Source organism: Microtus oregoni, unplaced genomic scaffold (assembly GCF_018167655.1).
Source record: "Microtus oregoni isolate MIOR12 unplaced genomic scaffold, Mior012 000009F_ref0000495, whole genome shotgun sequence".
NCBI classification, from domain to species: domain Eukaryota; kingdom Metazoa; phylum Chordata; class Mammalia; order Rodentia; family Cricetidae; genus Microtus; species Microtus oregoni.
The window spans coordinates 18944265-18966931 of record NW_024543068.1 but is presented as its reverse complement, the minus strand read 5'-3'; the positions used below and the strand labels follow the sequence as shown (position 1 = coordinate 18966931).

General features: G+C 38.7%; 1 protein-coding gene across 15 annotated transcripts in view; it reads left to right on the top strand.

Annotated features, from left to right (window-relative positions):
• The window catches only part of Gphn (gephyrin), a 343860-nt gene that overhangs the window by 95237 nt on the left and 225956 nt on the right, over nucleotides 1-22667 (top strand). For all 15 annotated transcript variants that reach the window (XM_041658068.1, XM_041658063.1, XM_041658065.1 and 12 more), the window contains exon 3: nucleotides 13920-13977. In XM_041658068.1, the coding sequence (XP_041514002.1) occupies nucleotides 13920-13977 (58 nt within the window). The remainder of the gene's footprint in view (nucleotides 1-13919; nucleotides 13978-22667) is intronic.

Below are 22667 nucleotides of genomic sequence, written 5' to 3'. Positions count from 1 at the left end.
TATATATTGGGTGTTCAGTAGCAATATATTTAGTAAATGTTTTGCATTTAGACAGCTGGTATTTTTGATAGAATTAATATTTTTCTTTCCCAAGTTTAAGAGCTATTTTCAGGTAATAAGAGAACTAATATTTATATAAATACAATAAAATATATGATTTTTATAACTGCCAAGTTTTACTGATTCATTGTTTTGTTTTTTTATTTGTTTTTCGAGACAGGGTTTCTCTGTGGCTTTGGAGCCTGTCCTGGAACTAACTCTTGTAGACCAGGCTGGTCTCGAACTCACAGAGAACCACCTGCCCCTTCTCCCAAGTGCTGGGATTAAAGGCGTGCACCACCACCGCCTGGAGTTTTACTGATTTAAAATGGGTTTTTTTGTTTGTTAGTCTATTTGTCATGTTACTGATTTTTATTCATTTGCTTATTTACTCTGCTGTTTGGTATTTGACAACTAGATACAAACCTAGTCATATCTAAGAAGAGAAAAAAATTTAAATTATTACTAAAGTTATTAGTTTTACATCCAGACTGCAGTTTCCCTTCCCTCCTCTCCTCTCATTTCCTTCCCCTGAGCCCCCAATCTACTCCTTCCCCAATTATATTCAAAAAAGGACATGCCTTCCATGGGTATCAACAAAACAGGATATGTCAAGCTGAAATAAGACTGAGCACCTCTCCTTTTATTAAGACATGAAGAGGGAATTTTAATTGAGGAAATACTGACTGGCTTTTAGGTATGTCTGCTGGGTATTTTCTTGGTTAATAATTGTTGTGGGGAGACCCAAATCTTTGGAATTGGTTGACCTGGATGATATAAGAAAGCAGGCTCAGCAAGCCAGGAGGATCAAGCCTACCTTGAGTTTCTGCCTGACTCTCAGTGATGGAGTGTGATCTCAGAGTAGTAAGATGAAGTAAACCTTTTTTTCCTTAAGTTGTTTTGGAAATGGTGTTTCATCATGGCAATAGAATCCTGAACCTAAGACATTTACTAAAGGTCTTGAGCACTTTAGTAATCAAATAATAACACGATTCCTCAGCTCTTATAGCCTAGGTACTAAGGGGAAAAGCACATATTTATCAAGTAATACTGCTAATTTCTATATAATTATAGACTTAAGATAAGTATATTGAAATTGACTTTCATGAATATTGAAAGCAATTGATTCTCATTAGAGAACTATGTCTCAATAGACATATTTTAAACATTTATATATCAAAAATAGTATAGCAACATCATTGTAAGCAATGAGTATGCTTTTTAAAAATATGTAAACGTGTATATTAAATTATTTTCACATAGACAGTTTTAGTTTTCAGTTTTTATTGTCTAATAGCAGTAATTTTTCAGTCTTAGTCATTTTCTAAATCTCTTTTTCCATAGCTTATTCAGTTTAAAACAATGGAATCATAATATTCTCAAAAATTCAAACCTACAAAATATTTTTAATTCTCTTGCTGCTTTTCCTTTACTATCTTCATAACTACTCAATTTCAAACATTACCAAGTCATATCAGTTGCATCTCCAAAATTATATTGAGCTTATCTACATTATGTCATCTGCTACCACCTTAGTTCAAATGAGCATTGCCTCTAGCATAAACTATTAAAACTTTTAAATATTTCTTTCTACTTTTATCATCTGCTAATCTATTCTCCATAGATTATTAACAGAAAATCAAACCATGACATTTCTTTCTTGAAATCATTTAGTGACTTTCTAATCTATTAAAGATAGACTAGATAGACCATGGTTTGTGACCTTCTCTGCCATCTTATTACCATTTTTCTTTCATATTATTTACAGAAGCTACATTGTCTTTCTTTTTGTATTGAATAACAAACCAACCCCTAATCTATCTTTTTATTATTATTTATTCATTCACTTTTGTCTCCCTTTCCCTGGAATGTTTTTCTCTCAACCTTTCATATAACTGAGCTCATGGATCTCTATCTACCTATTCCTATTCTGATGGAGGAAAGTCACTGGTTAAATAAAGAAACTGCCTTGGCCCTGATAGGACAGAAAATTAGGTAGGCAGACTAAACAGAACAGAATGCTGGGAGGAAGAGGAAGTGAGTGAGCTCAGACTCGATAGCTCTCCTCTCTGGGGCAGACACGATGAAGCTCCGACCCAGGATGGACATAGGCTAGAATCTTCCTGGTAAGTGCACCTTGGGGTGCTACACACGTTAATAGAAATTGGTAATCAAGGTGTAAGAATTAGCCAGTAGGAGCTCACCAAGGCCAGCTGGACTGTGACCGAAAAAGCATGGGATAAAACCGGACTCTCTGAACATGGCGAACAATGAGGGCTGATGAGACACCAAGGACAATGGCAGGGGGTTTTGATCCTACTTAATGTGCTGGCTTTGTGGGAGCCTAGCCAGTTTGGATGTTCACCTTCCTAGATATGGACGGAGGGGGGAGGACCTAGGACTTAACACAGGGCAGGGAACCCGGACTGCTCTGTGGACTGGAGAGGGAGGGGGAGAGGAGTGGGGGGAGGGGAGAAGGGTGGGAGGAGGGGGAGAAGGGTGGGAGGAGGAGGAGAAAGGTGGGAGGAGGGGAAGGGAAATGGGAGCCTGGGAGGAGGTGGAAACTTGTTTTTTGTTTATGTTTTTTTTTCTTCTTTTCGCAATAAAAAAAAAAAAGAATTAGCCAGTAAGAAGCTAGAGCTAATGGGCCAAGCAGTGTTTAAATGAATACAATTTGTGTGTTGTTATTTCGGGGCTTAAGCTAGCCAGGCGGCCAGGAGCCAGGCTGTGGGAAGAGGCCCGCAGCTCCTACTACACTATTCCAGTAGGTCTTCTGTGATTAAGCTTTGTGTATAATGACCTTTTTCATAACTGGGCTGCTGGCTTTAATTATAGTATTATTCATTTTCATTTAATTTTCAGTCTTCCTAAGTTTTTTAAAAGTTAATTTAATATTAGTTTTAGATAATAAAACACTTGATGCTTGCATACTTAAATGTCTGTTTACATGTAACCTCAGCTTCACAGAGATGTGGTGTCATCATATAGTGCAATCCAATATCAAAACTGAATTAACTTGAGCCAGAACTTTGTCTGATAGATGTGATGATTACCCTCATAAACTCCACCATGTTGCCCATAGTAATATTTTATGGCTGTGGTAGGTTGGATACACCGTGTGAGAAATATGGCTCTTAAAGAAAACTGCTAAAATTAGCTTTATAATTAGTTTCACTCTATTTTGCTCCATTTCATTTTATTCACGAATAACATTGAGAAAATAGGTTGAAAACTATTACTATTCTTTTTTATTTATTAAAAATTTCCACCTCCTCCCCTTCTCCCATTTCTCTCCCATTCCCTCCCTTCCCCTCCCCCTTTCTCCAGTCCTAAGAGCAGTCAGGGTTCCCTGCCCTGTGGGACGTCCAAGGTCTTCTTCCTTCCATCCAGGTCTAGGAAGGTGAGCATCCAAACAGACTAGGCTCCCTCAAGGCTAGTCCATGTAGTAGAATTGAAACTCAGTGCTATTGTCCTTGGTTTCTCAGTCAGCCCTCATTGTCAGCCACATTCAGAGAGTCCAGTTTGATCACATGCTCCATCAGTCCCAGTCCAGCTGGCCTTGGTGAGCTCCCATTAGATAGGTCCCACCGTCGCAGTGGGTGGATGCACCCCTCGCGGTCCTGACTTCCTTGCTCATGTTCTCCCTCCTTCTGCTCCTCATCTGGACCTTGGGAGCTCAGTCCATCCAGTGCTCCAAGTAGGTCTCTGTCTCTATCTCCATCCATCACCGGATGAAGTTTCTATGGTGATATGCAAGATATTCATCAGTGTGGCTATAGGATAAGGCCAGTTCAGCCACCCTCTCCTCTGCTGCCCACACATCTAGTTGGGGAAATCCCCTTGGACACCTGGGAACTCCTCTAGAGCCAAGACTCTAGCCAACCCTAAAATGGCTCGCTTGGTTAGGATAACTTCTTCCCTGCTCCCATATCCACCCTTCCTTTATCTCAATTATTCCATTCCCCCAAGCTCTCCCCAATCCTCCCCTTCTCCTTTCTCTCTCCCCATCTTCCCTTCCCTCCAATCCACCCCTACCCCCCTGCTCCCAACTTTTGCCTGACGATCTTGTCAACTTCCAATATCCAGGAGCATGCTGACAAGTATAAGATGGTATCTCAAAGTTGTTTTGATTTGCATTTCCCTAATTGCTAAGGAAGTTGAGCATGACCTTAAGTGTCTTTTGGCCATTTTAACTTCTTCTGTGTCGTAATAGGAGCGGCAGGCTACGTTCCTGGCACCTGGCCGCCTGCAGGGCTAGCTTTATCCGAAATAATTACACGGAAACTGTATTCTTTTAAACACTGCTTGGCCCTAGCTCTAGCCTCTTACGGGCTAATTCTCGTATTTTGCCTAACCCATTTTTAGTAATCTGTGTAGCACCAGTCTTACCGGGAAAGATTCAGCATGTGTGACCTGGCGGCTTGCTTCATTGTGTCTGCCCGGGAGAGGGGAGCATGGCTTCTGAGCTCACTTCCTCTTCCTCCCAGCATTCTGTTCTGTTTACTCCTCCCACCTATGTTTTAACCTATGAGGGCCAAGCAGTTTATTTTTTAACCAATGACCTTCCTCCATCACTTCTGTTGAGAATTCTCTGTTCAGTTCAGTACCCCATTTTTTAATTGGGTTAATTAGAGTTTTAATGTCTAGTTTCTTGAGTTCTTTATATATTTTGGAGATCAGACCTTTGTCTGTTGCGGGGTTGGTGAAGATCTTCTCCTATTCAGTAGGATGTCTTTTTGTCTAATGACAGTGTCCTTTGCTTTACAGAAGCTTCTCAGTTTCAGGAGGTTCCATTTATTCAATGTTGCTCTTATTGTCCGTGCTACTGAGGTCCTTGGGCAGCAGAGGAGAGGGTGCCTGAACTATCCTTGCCCCACTATCACACTGATGATTATCTTGAATATCACCATACAAGAGCCTCATCAGAGCAATGGACTGAGCTCCCAAGGTCCAGTTGAAGAGCAGAAGGAGGGAGAAGATGAGCAAGGAAGTCAGGACCGCAAACCCACTGAGGCAGTGTGTCACTTGGCCCATTTCCTGGTGATTCTAGATTCTGTCAAATGTCGACAGTAATTATCAAAGACATCTTCTGCAGGATTGGCTGTTATTTCCTTACAGTGGAGTTAGAACTCTTTGGCTGTTCATATACTTCTAAGTGACTACTGATGTTCTAGGAAAACATTTTAAATGGTTAAATTTCCCTAAAACACAAGGCTGATTATTATAAGACAATAACAAATTATGAGTCAGTAGTGGTGATAGGAATATAATCGTTAGCTTTTTAAAATTCATCCTTTAATATTATCCCAAAAGTAACCCAAAATTCAAATTAGAAAGTAAAGCCTGTTAATTTAAATACATCTTTTTCTGTAATGTGTTAAACTAAAACAGACTTGTTCCCAAAATAGTTACATAAGAACAGTTTGTTGTCACAGAAGACTCTTTCCCTATAAAGTAAGTCTACTATAAAGGATATAGTCTTTATTTAAAATGTTAAGCTACAAATATTTATCCTTCTGAGCCATCTGCTCAGCTAAGTAACCATAAAAATTCTAGGCTGAAATCTGAAAAATGGAAATACTTGAAAATCTTAGCAAAGCTGACTCTTCTTTTTTAAACAGCATGTGTCTTCCTTTGAGCAAAATTAGAATGATACAGATTCTTATTTGTGAAATATTATATTGGGTTCATTTATAAACAAGAGTTTTAAACCCTCTGAGATAAAATACTCCATTTGAATAAAATGAGTTCATTCAGATGCCTAATTACTACTCTACGTGAGAATAAAGAAAACTGTTTACTTAGTGTTTGTTGGTAAAATAAAATGTATGTCAATTCTTTAGACTTTCAAGAGATCCTTTTACAAAAAAAGTATTAATCATTTAAAATTACTATCTCAAATATCATTCCCAGGTATGGTGTCTCTACAAGTCCTCAGATTGAATAACATGAACTCCGGTCTCCTCCCCTTTTATATTCCTTTCTCTGTCCAACTATATCCCTTCTTGTCTCCTGTACAGACATACAGACCTCTGCTAGCTCCACCCTCTAATCTTTAGGCAAGCTTTATTTGTTACAGCACAGAGAATATGTCACCACAAAGAAGTTTATTCAACAATGTATAAACAGTCCTGAAACATTATCTGAAGCCTATAGACCTTTCAAAAATGATGCATTCATATTACTGTATTTTAGGGTTTTAAAATATTGTTTATTAAAAATTTTGGGATTATAAAAATATTTTTTGATTATTTATCCTTCACCAACTCCCCCCAGATTCTCTTCACCTCTATACTCACCCAAATCCTTATCCTTTCTCTGTCTTTCTTAGATTACAGGATTTGTTGCTGGATTGGTAGTTAGATTCTCCTCTGGTGGTGTGCAGAGTACCTTCCCATACCATGACCACTAGTGAGTAGTGAACAAGGCTTTAGTGAGGCACCTTTTTGACTCTATTTGTGCAATGAGATAAGTAAGAATTATCTTCAGCAATAGGTTCTTAATATCAATTTGTGGAGAGGAGACAGTAGACTTAACAATAGCTTGAGATTTTGAGGGCCTTTACCTTTGGCCAAACTCAACTATATGTAATCCATTACTAGTGCTAGAGGGTTCACTTGGTGGCACCTTGGGGCATTATTTCCCATATTATTTGGTGAGTCCATTTCTTTCTCTCATGTGTATATATTTTAAGAAGCTTCTATAGTAGTAGGTTTCCATATGATCCTTCAATGCCCATTAGCGTTAGTTTTCATTCCCTGTATTGCCTCCCTTACCCATCCATTTTCTTCCTTTAATCCTACCATGCCGTCTCCCCCATGACTTTGCACAAAAGTACATTTCTGTTTTCCTTGGAAGTTATCCCCTCCTGCCTAGTTCCTTACTCTGTAGCTAACTTCTATAGTTATATAGGTTGTAGCACTCCTGTTACCTGTAGGATCAAGATGTAGGACTCTCTACCATCCCTACAGTACTATGTCTGTCTGCATACCTCCATGTCCTTCCATGATTATAAACCACCTTAATTAAATGTTTTTCTTCATAAGAGTTGCCTAAAACACTGTGTTTGAACCCAAAGGAATTAAAGTCAAGGTGTGGTGGACTTGACACACTTGTTGCTGCGCTATTCACAGTAGATAAGTCTTGGAACCTGCATGGATGCAATTCAGTAGGTAAATGAATGGAAAATGTACGAATACTGGAGTATTATTTATCCATAATCTGTTGGTTATGTCATTTGAAAGAAAGTGGGTTAAACTTTCATGTTTAAAGAAACAAGCCAGATTTTTTTTAAAAAAAAGCAAGTATTGTATGTTTTCTGCCATCCAGAATGGAGATATAAAGCAATAAGGCATGAAAATAGAAGGGGTGCTCTTTGCAAGTAGGGAGTAAACCCAGGGCATGGGGGCACAGTAGATTGGCTAAATATAATAAATTTAATGTGTGACAGTTTCATAATGAAGCCCATTATTTTATATATGTATGTTAATATATGACAGTTTCATGAAACCCATTTTCTATGGAGTCAATGCTCCAATTATAAAGTTGTGAAAACTTCACACTTTTTAGAATAGCTTCTGTAAATTCTAAGGATTAAATGATAAAATGAACTTAAATTCTGATATAGTGCTTTACATATACTAAATGAGTATACAAGTTGAGCACTGTAATCTGAACTCCTGAAACCTGATACACTATAAAATCTGAAACATTTTGAACATCAACATGATGCCTTAAGTGAAAATTCTATATGACTGCTTGCAGGCACACTAAAGATATGTTAAAAAAAATCACCCAAAGGCTGTGTGTATAAAACACATCACCAATAAGATGATTTAGCGGGTAAAGGTATCTGCCAACCAAACCTTACAACCCAAGTTTCCCCTTGGAACCTACGTAGTGGCAGGATAAAACTGACACTGACAAGGTGTCCTCTGGCCTCTATGCCTTTTGGTCCATAGTGACACACACATCCATAAATAAGTAAATAAATGTACTTTTAATATCAATGATTGTTTTGATTATAGTTGGGTCTCATCTCTAAGTTATGTATATCAAATATTACAAAATCCTAAAATAGGAGATCTGAAATTCTTTTAGTTCTTTGTACTTCAGATAAGGGAGACTTCTGTACTACTTGTAGTATTGAAGCTATTATTATTAGTGATTATTAGTGTGATTGCCAATGCATAATACTTTTTACATACTTATTTCAGAGTTTATTCTTTCTTCATCAGTAAGATGGAAACTTTGTGTAATAAAATTTGGAGTAAGTCATTTTGTGACCCAGGGCCTGGTAAAGAAACTGACATTGATAACATATTAAAACTATGAGTGTTTGATGATGCCATGAATATGGGAATGCCATTTCCAGAAATTAGTTCATAGGTCAAAAGCACTACTTCTGGCTGTATTCAGGAAATAGGGGGGGAAAAGGATAGTTTGAAATAAGTTTATTCTTAAACTCACCACACCAAATAAGTTGTTACTTAGTTGTTTCCTTGGGTTTTCTGAATTGCTTCTGTTTACTAATATTCTCCTTCAGCATTTATACTGTTTCCATTCTCTGTTCTTTTTGTTTTGTTTTAAAGGTTTTTGTTTTGGGGTTTTTTTGTTTGGTTGGTTTTTTGTGGGTTTGTTGTTTGTTGTTTGGTTTGGAGATAAGGTTTACTCTGTAGGCCTGACTGTAACAGCCATGTCATCTGGTTTGCCTCACCTTCTTCATGGTCAAAACCATTCTCCTTGGTTTGAAGTTATATAAATACTTATCTGGAAAGTTACCTTTCTCTATCTTCCTAGCAGCAGATAGAGGTATCTAAGGTACTTCTTAACAGTACTCACGAGAAAAGAATTGTTCCTGTTAATAGGATTTAGGTTGATCATAGCAATGAAACTTTGTATTTTTCTTTCCTTATCAATCATTTTCACCAGAGAATCTTTGAATCCTTTTTATAAAAATTGGAATTTTTTGTACTCTATCCCATTTATGTAATAATTGTTTTATGTGTTAGTTTTAATTAACTGCTTTAACTATGAGGAATTGTTAAAAAGGAACAAGAACTGTAAAAATATCTATCTTTATAATAATAATGTCTTTAAAGTTGACTGCTTGAGGTTCTGATTCTGTTTTGCAATGTTAAAATTCTTGTGCACCCTTCCCATGTGTTTTTTCTCAGTCTTCTCAGTCTTTACTTTCATACCAAGCTTTTCACTTACTTCCACTACTCAGTTTACCACGGCCTTACGCTCATTTGGACTTTCAGCAAGTAGTGCTGTATTGCCAGAGAAACGCAAGTTATTGATTTGTACACCACCCATCTGTATTCCTATCTTCTCATTGTCCAGGGCTGTTGCTATATAAATTTCAGTAATATATTAAAGTGGTGGTAGGAGCATGCATCTTGCATCAGTCCTACAATTGTCTTAAACTGATAACTTAATTCTCCACAGACTTTGACTGGTGCAAAGGTATTTTTTTTTTCTTCTTTTGGTTTTTCAAGACATGGTCTCTTCTAGCTTTGGAGCCTGTCCTGGAACTAGCTTTTATAGATCTGGCTGGCCTCAAACTCACAGAGATCTACCTGCCTCTGCCTCCCCAGTGCTGGATTAAAGGCGAGCGCCACCACCGCCCAGCTGCACCACCACAGCCTGATGCAAACGTATCTTTATAGGCATTTTCTGGTATTCTTATGGTTTTCTCTGGGTAACTGTAGAACCTGTTTCTCACAGTCCTTTCCTCCAAATGCTATCAAATGCCTTCCTGAAGTTGATGTAACAGACATAAGTAACTTCGTTATCTGGAAAGAAGCCTCAATTAAAGGGAGGGAACTGTTTCAGACACCAAGAGGCCGATAGGGATAACAAGGACTGCATTCCAGGCACTAGAAAAGGTTTTGTCAGCAAGAGACATAACAACAACAACAACATTACAGGTATATGAGTGTTGCAAGGAGGCCCTGCTTTGTTCGTCCGGGCCGCCTGGCTAGCTTAGCTCTGAAATAGCCACACAGAAACTGTATTAATTAAATCATTGCTTGTCCCATTAGATCTAGTTTTTAACACATTTCTATTAATTTGTGTATCGCCACATGGCAATGGCTTACCAGGTAAATTTCCCAGTGTCTGTCTCAGGCAGATCCATGGCATCTCTCTCTGACTCTTTCCTTCTCCCAGAATTCAGTCTGTCTTCTCTGCCTACCTAAGTTTTGCCCTGTCAACTAGGCCAAGGCAGTTTCTTTATCCATCAACCAATGAAACCTACACATAGACAGAAGGGCCTCCTACACCATATGAGACACTTGTCTTCAGCCGCCTTCTTTACAATTTGGAAACCTGGAAAATGAAATGCTCCTCAGAGCAGTGGCTGAATGTGTTTGAGATGGCATGTGTCAGGAGGATTCTAGGTGTTACATGAAGAGATGGGCTGCCCAACGACGACATTAAGAAACAGCTTTATCTACAGAAGAAAGTAAACTACAGGATATGGCAGCAACGCTTGAGATACTTTAGCCATGTTTTGAGAATGAATGACGGCAGATACCCAAAAATAACACTTCTTGGTAGAGTGCATGAAATAAGTGGAAAAGGAAGTCCCTAAAAACTGTGGATAGACAGCATAAAGGAAGAATGTGAAAACTCGGGTGTCACAATATCACAAGCATCTAGGATTGCCCAGGATAGAAACAACTGGAGAACTGCCATACACAGGCTGCACATGCATGCTTAAGCATTGCTGTGCATAAATGATGATTGAAATGCGGAATGTCTGTAAAACTTTCTTTTGTGAAGTAATTTACCTTTAAATATTAGGACTCAAACATTTTATAACTCATGACTTATTTTCTTTGTCTCTTTGATAGTGCTGGACACATTCATCTCTCAGACTCTCTTTTTATTTTTTTTGTTTGTTCCTTCATTTTGACTTTTTTTCTTTTTATTATTATCATTATTATTATTTTACAAATTATCACCTCCTCCCCTCCGCCCATTTCCCTCCCCCTCTCCCCATTCTCCCTCCCCCTTCCTCTCCAGTCCAAAGAGCAGTCAGGGTTCCCTGCCCTGTGGGAAGTCCAAGGTCCCCCCCCCCCAACCAGGTCTAGGAAGGTGAGAATCCAAACAGACTAGGTTCCCACAAAGCCAGTACATGGAGTAGAATCAAAACCCAGTGCCATTGTCCTTGGTTTCTCAGTCAGCCCTCCCTGTCAGCCACATTCAGAGAGTCCGGTTTGATAACATGCTCCATCAGTCCCAGTCCAGCTGGCCTTGGAGAGTTCCCATTAGATTGACCCCACCGTCACAGTGGGTGGGCGCATCACCCCTAGCGGCCCTGACTTCCTTGCTCATGTTCTCTCTCCTTCTGCTCCTAATTTGGACCTTGGGAGCTCAGTCCAGTGCTCCAAGTGGGTCTCTGTCTCTATCTCCATCCATCACCAGATGAAGGTTCTATGGTGATATGCAAGATATTCATCATTGTGGCTATAGTATAGGGCCAGTTCAGGCGCCCTCTCCTCAGCTGCTCAAGGAACAAGCTGGGGACATCTCCTTGGACACCTGGGAACCCCTCTAGAGTCTAGTCTCTTGCCAACCCTCAAATGGCTCCCTTAATTAAGATATATACTTCCCTGCTCCCATATCCACTCCTCTTCCATCCCAACTGTCCCATTCCCCCATGCTCTCCCCATCCTCCCCTTCTCACTTCTCTCTCCCCATCTCCCCTTACCCCGGTCCCACCCCCCTCCCAAGCTCTCAATTTGCCTGTAAATCTTGTATACTTCCAATATCCAAGAGGATAACTACATGTTTTTTGGGGGGTTCACCTTCCTATTTAGCTTCTCTGGGATCATGAATCATAGGCTCAATGTTCTTTATTTATGGCTAGAATCCACTGATGAGTGAGTACATACCATATTCATCTTTTTGGGTCGGGATTACCTCACTCAGGATAGTGTTCTCTATTTGCATCCATTTGCATGCAAAATTCAAGATGTCATTGTTTTTTACTGCTGAGTAATATTCTAACGCGTATATATTCCACACTTTCTTTGTACATTCTTCCAGGGCATCTAGGTTGTTTCCAGGTTCTGGCTATTACAAATAATGCTGCTATGAACATAGTTGAACAAATGCTTTAGTAGTATGATAGGGCATCTCTTGGGTATATTGCTGGATCCTGGGGTAGGTTGATCCCGAATTTCCTGAGAAACCACCACACTGATTTCCAAAGTGGATGCACAAGTTTGCATTCTCACCAGCAATGGATGAGTGTTCCCCTTACTCCACATCCTCTCCAGCATAGGCTATCATTGGTGTTTTTGATTTTAACCATTCTGACAGGTGTAAGATGGTATCTCAAAGGTGTTTTGATTTGCATTTCCCTGATCACTAAGGAGGTTAAGAATGACCTTAAGTGTCTTTTGGCCATTTTAACTTCTTCAGTTGAGAATTCTCTGTTCAGATCAGTACCCCATTTTTTAATTGGGTTAACTAGAGTTTTAATGTCTAGTTTCTTGAGTTTTTTATATATTTTGGAAATCAGACCTTTGTCTGTTGCGGGGTTGGTGGAGATCTCCCAATCAGTAGGTTGCCTTTTTGTCTTAATGACAGTGTCCTTTGCTTTACAGAAGCTTCTCAGTTTTAGGAGGTCCCATTTATTCATTGTTGCCCTTATTGTCTGTGCTACAGGGGTTCTACATAGGAAGTGGTCTCCTGTGCCCATGTGTTGTAGACTACTTCCCACTTTCTCTTCTGTCAGGTTCAGTGTGTTCAGATTGATATTGAGATCTTTAATCCATATGGACTTGAGTTTTGTGCCTGGTGATAGATATGGATCTATTTTAATTCCTGTACAGGTTGACATCCAGTTCTGCCAGCACCATTTGTTGAAGATGCTTTCTTTCTTCCATTGTATACTTTTAGCTCCTTTGTCAAAAATCAGGTGTTCATAGGTTTGTGGGTTAATATCCAGGTCTTCTATTCGATTCCGTTGGTCGACTTCTCTGTTTTGATGCCAGTACCAAGCTGTTTTCATTACTGTAGCTCTGTAATAGAGTTTGAAGTCAGGGATGGTAATGCCTCCTGAAGTTCCTTTATTGTTTAAGATTGTTTTGGCTATCCTGGTTTTTTTGTTTTTCCATATAAAGTTGATTATTGTCCTCTCAAGGTCTGTGAAGAATTTTGTTGGGATTTAAATGGGGATTGCATTATGTTTCTTTGTTTTTCAAGATACGGTTTTTCTGTAGCTCTGGAGCCTGTCCCAGAACTAGCTCTTGTAGACCAAGCTGGCCTTGAACTTACAGAGATTTGCCAGCCTCTGCCTCCCAAGTGCTCTGTTTAAAGGCGTGCACCACCACCACCCGGCAACTCTCTGTTTTTTAAAAAATTAAACAAAATCAATATTGGTGCATTAGATGTGACAATTGCACCACAGAAATATAAGATGATAATTATTGGGAAACTAGGAAGTAGGCTTAAAGCAGGATGTGTTAACTTCACTCTTTGATCTTTTTTCAGAAATTTTCACAAACTATTCCCAGAAATCAATTTTATTAATTAAACAAATAAAAACAGGTCTGCTTTCAGTTCTTGATGTATGTTGTGACAGAATCCAGTAATAAATGTGATAGCTTCAACATTATTAAAATCATCAATAATGGAAGTTTAATTCAGAACAAAAATCTAATATAATTTTTTCTCATTGGGTAGTCATTTGTTGTCTGTCTCTTCTAAGCTAATAAATGGAACAGTGAATCAAAAAGGTTTCCCCCCATAGCTATTGAGGTAGGTTATTGGAGATTTTTGGTGGTACTCTAATACTAATGGTATATATCATTCATATGTTTTACACTGTTGTTAGTTTTAAGAATATTTTCTTCTAATTTCAGGTTGGGTGGAACTATATCAGCATACAAGATAGTACCAGATGAAATAGAAGAAATCAAGGTATAGTATGAAATTTTCACACCTACAGAGCCTTTAGCATTTTATTTAGGAGCTGAGGGGGAAATTCTTACTTAAATATCATTGAATCTTGTGGTATGTGAAGACATTATTGTAGTCCTAGTTAATCTACTCAAGTTAAAAATACATGTATTTTACAGAATTGCCATAAAATTTTATATCTTATGTTTCCAATACAGTTCTGGGGGAAAATCTAAGTAAGTAAAAAAAAACCTTCCTATGTGATTTATTGAAAATAGAAGACACTATTAGGTATAAATATTAATATATATAATGAATTATTTTTTAATACTCTTCTCCTTGTAAGTCTTTACAAGTCTTGTGATTGATTTATAAAAATATATATAATGCTTAATTTCATTGAACTTTTCAGTATCAACTTCAATAAACTGAAAATTTTGTAATTTATCCTTTATTTTGCTTATTAATTTTAAGTCATTTAAACCTATTATGTGAGAAACTATTGGTTTCATTATATTACCTCTTTCATCTACTGTATGATCTCTTTAGTAAATATTGCTATACACTTGCTCTCAAATTAGAAGAGAAAGGGGCTAGAATGTAGCTCAGTTTGCAGAGTGCTGGCCTAGCATGCACAAAGCTCCAGGTCCAATCTTTCTTTGTGTGATTGAGGCAAGCCTGTAATCATAGCAGTTGGCAGTCAGAGTCAAAAAGATCATAGCAAGTTTGGGGCAAGCCTGGTCAATACATCAAGTTCTAAGCCACCCAGACGTAATGAGATCTGACTATCTCAAGGGGGAAAGGACAATTAGCTGAGTGTGATGGTTGCATGCCTTTAATCCCAGCACCCTGGAAGCAAAGGTAGGAAGATCTCTGAGTTTGAGGCCTCCTGTTCTCCTGTTCTTCAAAGTGAGTTCCAGGACAGCCAGGACCTTATCACAGAGAAACCCTGTCTCAAAAAAAAAAAAAAAAAAAAAAAAAAAAAAGAATCTCAAGAGTATCAGGATTCATTGACTAAGTCAGCCTAGAATCAAGAAGAATCCTATGATTAACTTAGGATTATTAATCATATTGCAGTTAGTTGAGATCTTGCTAGTAAATACAATCAACTTGAAAAGTTTTATTAAGGAATAACATGAAGTGGCTTCAAGACATATCCTAGAGCAGATATGTCCTGGGAGCAATAGATTTGTATTTAACTAATATACAGAAACGTTAAATCGTCTTGTAAGGGGTTTTAATTTTTGTGAGATTTTTCTTTTATTTTGACCAATTTTAGAATTATGAATTTTATTAGCATATGTCCAGTAACTGAATTGAGATTGAGTATTGAGGCATAAAAACATTTTTAAATGTGTTGGTGGAAAAACTTTGAAAACTTTTTGTTGTTTTGTTTTTTTCTTTTCTTTCTTTTCTACTTGTTCTTCTTGTTCTTGTTCTTCTCCTTCTCCTCCTTCTTCTTCCTCTTCTTCTTGGGGGGGGGGGGAGACAGTGGGTGGTGGTGGTGGTAGTGGTGGTAAATGCTTTCTTTGTGTAATAGCCCTGACTGTCCTTGAACTTTCTCTGCACGCCAGGACTGGCCTTGAATTTACAAGTTCCACCTGTCTCTGCCTCCCAGTTACTAGGGTTAAAGGTGTGCATCAAGATTGCCTGACTGATAGTCAAATAATCTGAAATCATCAAAATGTATGATGTAGCTTAACCTTGATATGCTACTTATAATGTACCATATATAAATAAATACATATATTTATGCGTATTTTAGTCTTAGAATAACAATGAAACCTATTTCATTTTGTCAGATATAATATATTCATAATGTTTGAACACCAAAAACCATTATAAAGTTCATATATTGCTTATGAGTTAATTGTTCCAGACAATACTACAATAAATTTGTCAGTTTTCAAAACTATTCTTGCTAAAAACCACTTCTAAAACCAACAAAAGTAAAGTAACCTCAATCCTTCAAAGTCTTCCTGTTAGCAGGAATCTAAAGATTGGTAGAAAATATGGAAAAATAGAAAAACATCAAGAAATGGAAAGAGAAAAGCAAATAATTCAAGTACAACAGGATTTAAGAAATGACATAGCCAGTAAGTCCCTGTTTTGCATTGCCATGTATTATAATCTTCTGTGTGTCCTGGACAGGGTACTAAAGAAGCTTTCAACCTGGACTCATAGACTAAATGCTTGTATGGACTCGCTCATATAAGCCTTTTGTCTAACTGGAAGAAAAAGATCAGAGTTGCCTAAGGATATGAAAAAACATTTCAGCACTCTTCACTTGATTCTCACTAAACGTCAATGAAAACTGTTCTTTAGTTAACCTTTAGGTGAGCAGTGCCAACAGAAATCTGATCTTCCGTATTTACCCCTTCATTTCTGCCCACAGTCATCCCATCCAAGACCCATCCAGGAACACAATGACTGAACAAGGCAGTTCTAGGTGAAGCTAGTCATCATTATCATATCTTTTCTTTTTTATGTCAGTGAGGCTAAGTCGTCACTCTTTGCCCCATCAAGGCTGACAATACTGATATTTTCTCTCCCCATTATGGCCTCAGCATCTGCCCTGATTTAGAATCAACAGTGACATAGATGATACCCACTTTTACCAGGCAAGTCTTTTTGGGTACAACAGGGAAAGTGAACATTTACTTCCCATATGAATCAGTGTTTCATTATTGTTATTGTTATTATAATTATTATTATTACAAATTTTCACCTCCTCCCCTCCTCCCATTTTCCTATCCCTTCCCTTATTTCCCCTCCCCCTCCCTTTCCAGTCCAAAGAGCAGTCAGGGTTCCATACCCTGTGGGAAGTCCAAGGTCTTCTCCCCTCCATCCAGGTCTAGGAAGGTGAGGATCCAAACAAACTAGGTTCCCACAAAGCCAGTACATGGAGTAGAATCAAAACCCAGTGCCATTGTCCTTGGTTTCTCAGTCAGCCCTCCTTGTCAGCCACATTCAGAGAGTCCGGTTTGGTAACATGCTTCCTCAGTCCCAGTCCAGCTGGCCTTGGAGAGTTCCCATTAGATTGACCCCACCGTCACAGTGGGTGGGCGCATCACCCCTAGCGGCCCTGACTTCCTTGCTCATGTTCTCTCTCCTTCTGCTCCTAATTTGGACCTTGGGAGCTCAGTCCAGTGCTCCAAGTGGGTCTCTGTCTCTATCTCCATCCATCACCAGATGAAGGTTCTATGGTGATATGCAAGATATTCATCATTGTGGCTATAGTATAGGGCCAGTTCAGGCGCCCTCTCCTCAGCTGCTCAAGGAACAAGCTGGGGACATCTTGGACACCTGGGAACCCCTCTAGAGTCTAGTCTTTTGCCAACCTTCAAATGGCTCCCTTAATTAAGATATATACTTCCCTGCTCCCATATCCACTCCTCTTCCATCCCAACCGTCCCATTCCCCCATGCTCTCCCCATCCTCCCCTTCTCACTTCTCTCTCCCCATCTCCCCTTACCCCTGTCCCACCCCTACCCCCAAGCTCTCAATTTTTGCTTGGAAATCTTGTGACAGAGTAGTATTGGTGTACCCAGCAAGATACTGAGCATTTATCTCCATATGGTACTTAAGCTATTTCGCCTAATATCCCATTGGGGATATTTACTAAAATAGAGTATTTATTCTCATGAACTCTGAAATGCTGGATGTTAGAGCTCTTTTCATACTAAGAACCAAGAAATACTCATCAGACAGCAGATCAAAAATGAATCAAATGTTGAAATTACCTATTAAGTGTTTTAAGATTGTGTCTTCTAGATATGACAGAAAAACCACCCATGAAATTCATTAGTATGACTACCTAAATAAAGCATGAACAATGACACTAGTTAATATATCAATGTAGATGGGGGGAATCTCATTGAACCCCACACCTAAATGAAGAGCTGTAGATAATTAACACCTACTAAGAGAGTTAGAATTGATCTTCCACAGGGATGAGTCCCCTAATTGATTATCTAGTACCAGTGGTCAGTCCCCAAAACATATATACATATAAGCAACATTGAATAGATTCAGTAGGTTGTACTTATATATTCTTTTATATATATATATATATATATTTTACAAATTAAAAATCTGTAAATTTGAGAGGAAGCAAGGGAAACATGTGAGGGATTAGAGGAAAGCGGAAGAGGAAAAATTACACAGTAACATTTTAATAAATAATAAAAGAAAAATTTTAAAGAGAAAATTTAAGCTATCATTTAAAATGTTCTGTTTTATGATTGTAAATCCTGTTCAAAACAAATGGAAAATCTTGTGGAAATGAAAAAGTTATCAAAAAATTCCAAATAAAAATTATAAAATGGAAAGCTAGAGATACAAAGAATGACAAATGTAGAGGGTAGTCATTGAATCCAGATAAAGAGCTAAGTTCTCAGGGATAGACCAGCTCTTCTTGTCGTATACTTTGACTGAAATTAAAGCTGCCCAAGCCTCTACATCCTGAAAAGCAAAATTGAGTCCCTTTTTGGACAAAGATCCAATCTCTCTCACCTTAGTGTTCAGCTTCATTTTTCTTTCACCAAGGTCACCTTGTGTAAAAAAAAAAAAAAAATTTGTCTGTAGCATTGTTATCTATTTTTACATAGAGTTTTTTTTTCCTATTTTCCTGCCAGTGTAGTAACTGTTTTATAATGGCACAAGGTAAAAGTTTTTTTTTTTTTTTGCAAATTCTCAGTGTACTCCAGGAAAACTTACAATCCCTCAGGGTGAATTTCCATTGTATGAAACCTTTGTGCATTGCCTTTAGAATTCCTCTTAGTCCAAAGCCAGTTTTGGTTGGGCTTCCTGACCTGAAACACCTGGTGTGTTCTTATCAGACTGTACTTCTCATTCAGATTATTAATTTCTTCCTTCTCGTTGGCTGGAGAGGGAATACCTTCCGAGTGCAGTTGTTCTGCTTTACCGTCCAGTGGTAGTACTTCTTTGAAGCTACGCCTCTTGTGAACAGCCAGACATAGCACAAAAATAATTCACAAAGGGTACAGAGTTTGAAAAACCATGGTATATGAACATTTTGGTTTTTTACTATAGTTGGTTTGCAGCTTTTAAGATGCGATTTGCTCCAAAGTGAGCTATTGTGGTTTATTATTGTGTATCTTGCATTAATTCCGTTCTGTGTCCCAGATCTGCTGTTTCTCACTTAGCTCTTTAATTTCTCTCCCCATCCTGTTTTCTTTACACTGTGATTTCTGATTGAATTATTTTTTCAAAATATACTTTAAAAATTAGCTTCTTCATAAAGCGTGCAACTTTCACAAATTGAGCATTTTTTCCTTTTTTTTTCTTTTTTTTATTGAGAAAAGGAAAAAAAAAAACAAGTTTCCCCCCTCCTCCAAGCCTCCCATTTCCCTCCCCCTCCTCCCAACCCCCCATTTACCTCCCCCTCCTCTCACCCTTCTCCCCCTCCTCCCACCCTTCTCCCCCTCCCCACACTCCTCTTCCTCTCCCTCTCCAGTCCAAAGAGCAGTCAGGGTTCCCTGCCCTGTGGTAAGTCCTAGGTCCTCCCCCCTCCTCATATCTAGGAAGGTGAACATCCAAACTGGCTAGGTTCCCACAAAGCCAGCACATTAAGTAGGATCAAAACCCCGTGCCATTGTCCTTGGCTTCTCATCAGCCCTCATTGTTCGCCATGTTCAGAGAGTCTGGTTTTATCCCATGCTTTTTCAGTCACAGTCCAGCTGGCCTTGGTGAGCTCCCAATAGATCAGTTCCACTGTCTCAGTGGGTGGGTGCACCCCTCGTGGTCCCAACTTCTTTGCTCATGTTCGCCTCCTTCTGCTCCTCATTGGGACCTTGGGAGCTCAGTCCAGTGCTCCAGTGTGGGTCTCTGTCTCTGTCTCCATCCATCACCAGATGAAGATTCTTCTTAGCTTCTTTAGGTTCACCAATTGTAGACTCCCTGACCCTTATTTATGGCTAGAAACCAATTATGAGTGAGTACATCCCATGTTCATCTTTTTGGGTCTGGGTTACCTCACTCAGGATAGTGTATTCTATTTCCATCCATTTGCATGAAAATTCGAGAAGTCATTGTTTTTTACCGCAGTGTAGTACTCTAATGTGTATATATTCCACACTTTCTTCATCCATTCTTCCATTGAAGGGCATCTAGGTTGTTTCCAGGTTCTGGCTATTACAAATAATACTGCCATGAACATAGTTGAACAAATGCTCTTGTCATATGATAGGGCATCTCTTGGGTATATTCCCAAGAGTGGTATTGCAGGGTCCAGGGGTAGGTTGATCCTGAATTTCCTGAGAAACCGAAACACTGCTTTCCAAAGTGGTTGCACAAGATTGCATTCCCACCAGCAATGGATGAGGGTACCCCTTCCTCCACAGCCTCTCCAGCAAAGGCTATCATTGGAGTTTTTGATTTTAGCCATTCTTACAGGTGTAAGATGATATCTCGAAGTTGTTTTGATTTGCATTTCCCTGATCGCTAAGGAGGTTGAGCATGACCTTATGTGTCTTTTGGCCATTTGAACTTCTTCTGTTGAGAATTCTCTGTTCAGTTCAGTGCCCCATTTTTTAATTGGGTTAATTAGCATTTTAAAGTCTAGTTTCCTGAGATCTCTATTTTGAAGATCAGACCTTTGTCTGTTGCAGGGTTGGTGAAGATCTTCTCCCAGTCAGTAGGTTGCCTTTTTGTCTTAGTGACAGTGTCCTTTGCTTTACAGAAGCTTCTCAGTTTTTTAAAAAATAATATAATGAAGGGGGATATCCAAGGTATATGATAGAACAGTACATAGGTTTTATTTACTTAAGATTTAGTTAGTAATACCTAATCTGTATTTGACATGTACTATTTTTATAATGTAGGAGATGTCACTAAATCATTCAGATTAGTAGGCACTGTTACCTAGTTTGAGGAGAAAAAAATATAATTGAAATTGTAATTGTCTGTCCTGGTTTTTTAAGATAAGCCCGCCCACTCCCTCCCTAATCTGCAGGGGCAAGTGGATCTTCCTTCTGCTCCCAGCAGGAGTGTCTCCCTTTTCCTCTCTCTCCTGAAGAGGTAGCTTCTCCTTTCCTCTCCCCCCCCCCCCTCTTTGCCTCTCTCCTTGTTTTCTTTCTCCCCTTTCCCCTTCCCTTCCATAGCCCACTAAATAAATAGCCAGCCTCACTCTGTATTGCTTTCTCATCCTTCTCCATCTCTCACCCACCAGGGCTCCTCATAGGACCTACTGACTTAGGCCCCTAGCCCTCATAGGCCCACTATCCCCTCGGGGAACGGCACTGTTTTATTTTTACCATTCCAGAAATAATAACAAGTTTAGTTATATATAAGTGGTTTATTTTCTGCATGTATAGATGAGTATATACAATATATTTTTGGGGTGTGTGTGTACCTATGTTGTATTGCACATGTGGAGATCAGAGGACAACTTGCCAGAGTCAGTTCTCTTTCTTTTCCATATGGATTTGGGGATTGAACTCAGGCCAGCAGGGTTGATGGCAAGTATCCTTACCCACCCATTGAGTAGTCTTGTTGCTCTTACACATTTTTAAATTTTTCATTTATTTCTTATTGTTTTTATTGTGCTATATATTTTTCTGTGCTTCCCTCCCCCCCCCCCCACCCTTTTACCCTCTCCTATGATTTCCATGCCCCCAATTAACTTAGGGGATCTTGTGTTTTTCTACTACCCATGTAGATTAGATCCGCGTATGTCTCTCTTACGGTCCTCTTTGTTGTCTAGGTTCTCTGAGTTTGTGAATTGTAGCCTGGTTTTTCTCTGCTTTACATCTGAAAGCCTCTTATGAGTGCGTACATAAGATTTGTCTTTCTGGGTCTGGGTTACCTCACTCAATAAAATGAACTCATACACATTTTTAATGTAAAGAAACAGAATCACTATGAGGCTGGTGTAAATACCCACTATTACAGACAGTGGTAGGCTCCTCTTTAATCGGGTTTCTTTGTCTTCAGTTTCCCAGAGTATCTGAGTAATTGTGGAGGATCATTTTTTTCAGTTTTAAAACCATAATAAATGACTTTCAGAATATTTTTGAAAGATGATACAAATCATAATTTTTTTGGATTTACAACTATTTCAAAATTTTTTTATTTTTCTAAGCATTCCATATAACCTATCATCTTTTTAAAAAATCTTTGTTTTATTTTTTTAATTCCAGTTCTGCAGATGGCACTGGAATGTAGTGTGTCAAGCACTGATAAACAGTATTCCCTTATTATTTAGAAGTTTCATGTTTCTATTGTCAATGAAATTCCCCATTTTCAGGCTGGTATTTAAATCCTTTCATCTTAACCACGGTCATCTCTAATTTTTAGGGCATATTTATTACTGTTAATACCCTGCTTGCCTCTGCCTGGTACTGGTCTCACTCTAGCTTAAACTCCCTTAACATATTTCTGCGATATCCCATGATTTAGTATCTGACCCTAAAACCACAAATTGTTCCCATAATTACCCTTGTGATCCTAGTTGTCAACTACTGAAGTCCTGCTAATCCTTGAAGAAGTGTCCTTGCCTTCTGTGACCACTCCTTCACAGGTTCAGATGGCAGTGATCACTCCCTTGATGTTTTTACCTAGCACCTTTTCTCCTAGCCTGCTAGCAGACAGAGAAAAGTTACTGCTCCATACCTGAAGATGTTGCTTTTTGTGTTTTTGTTTTTGTTTATTTGTTTTTTTCAAGACAGGGTTTCTCTATGTAGCCCTGG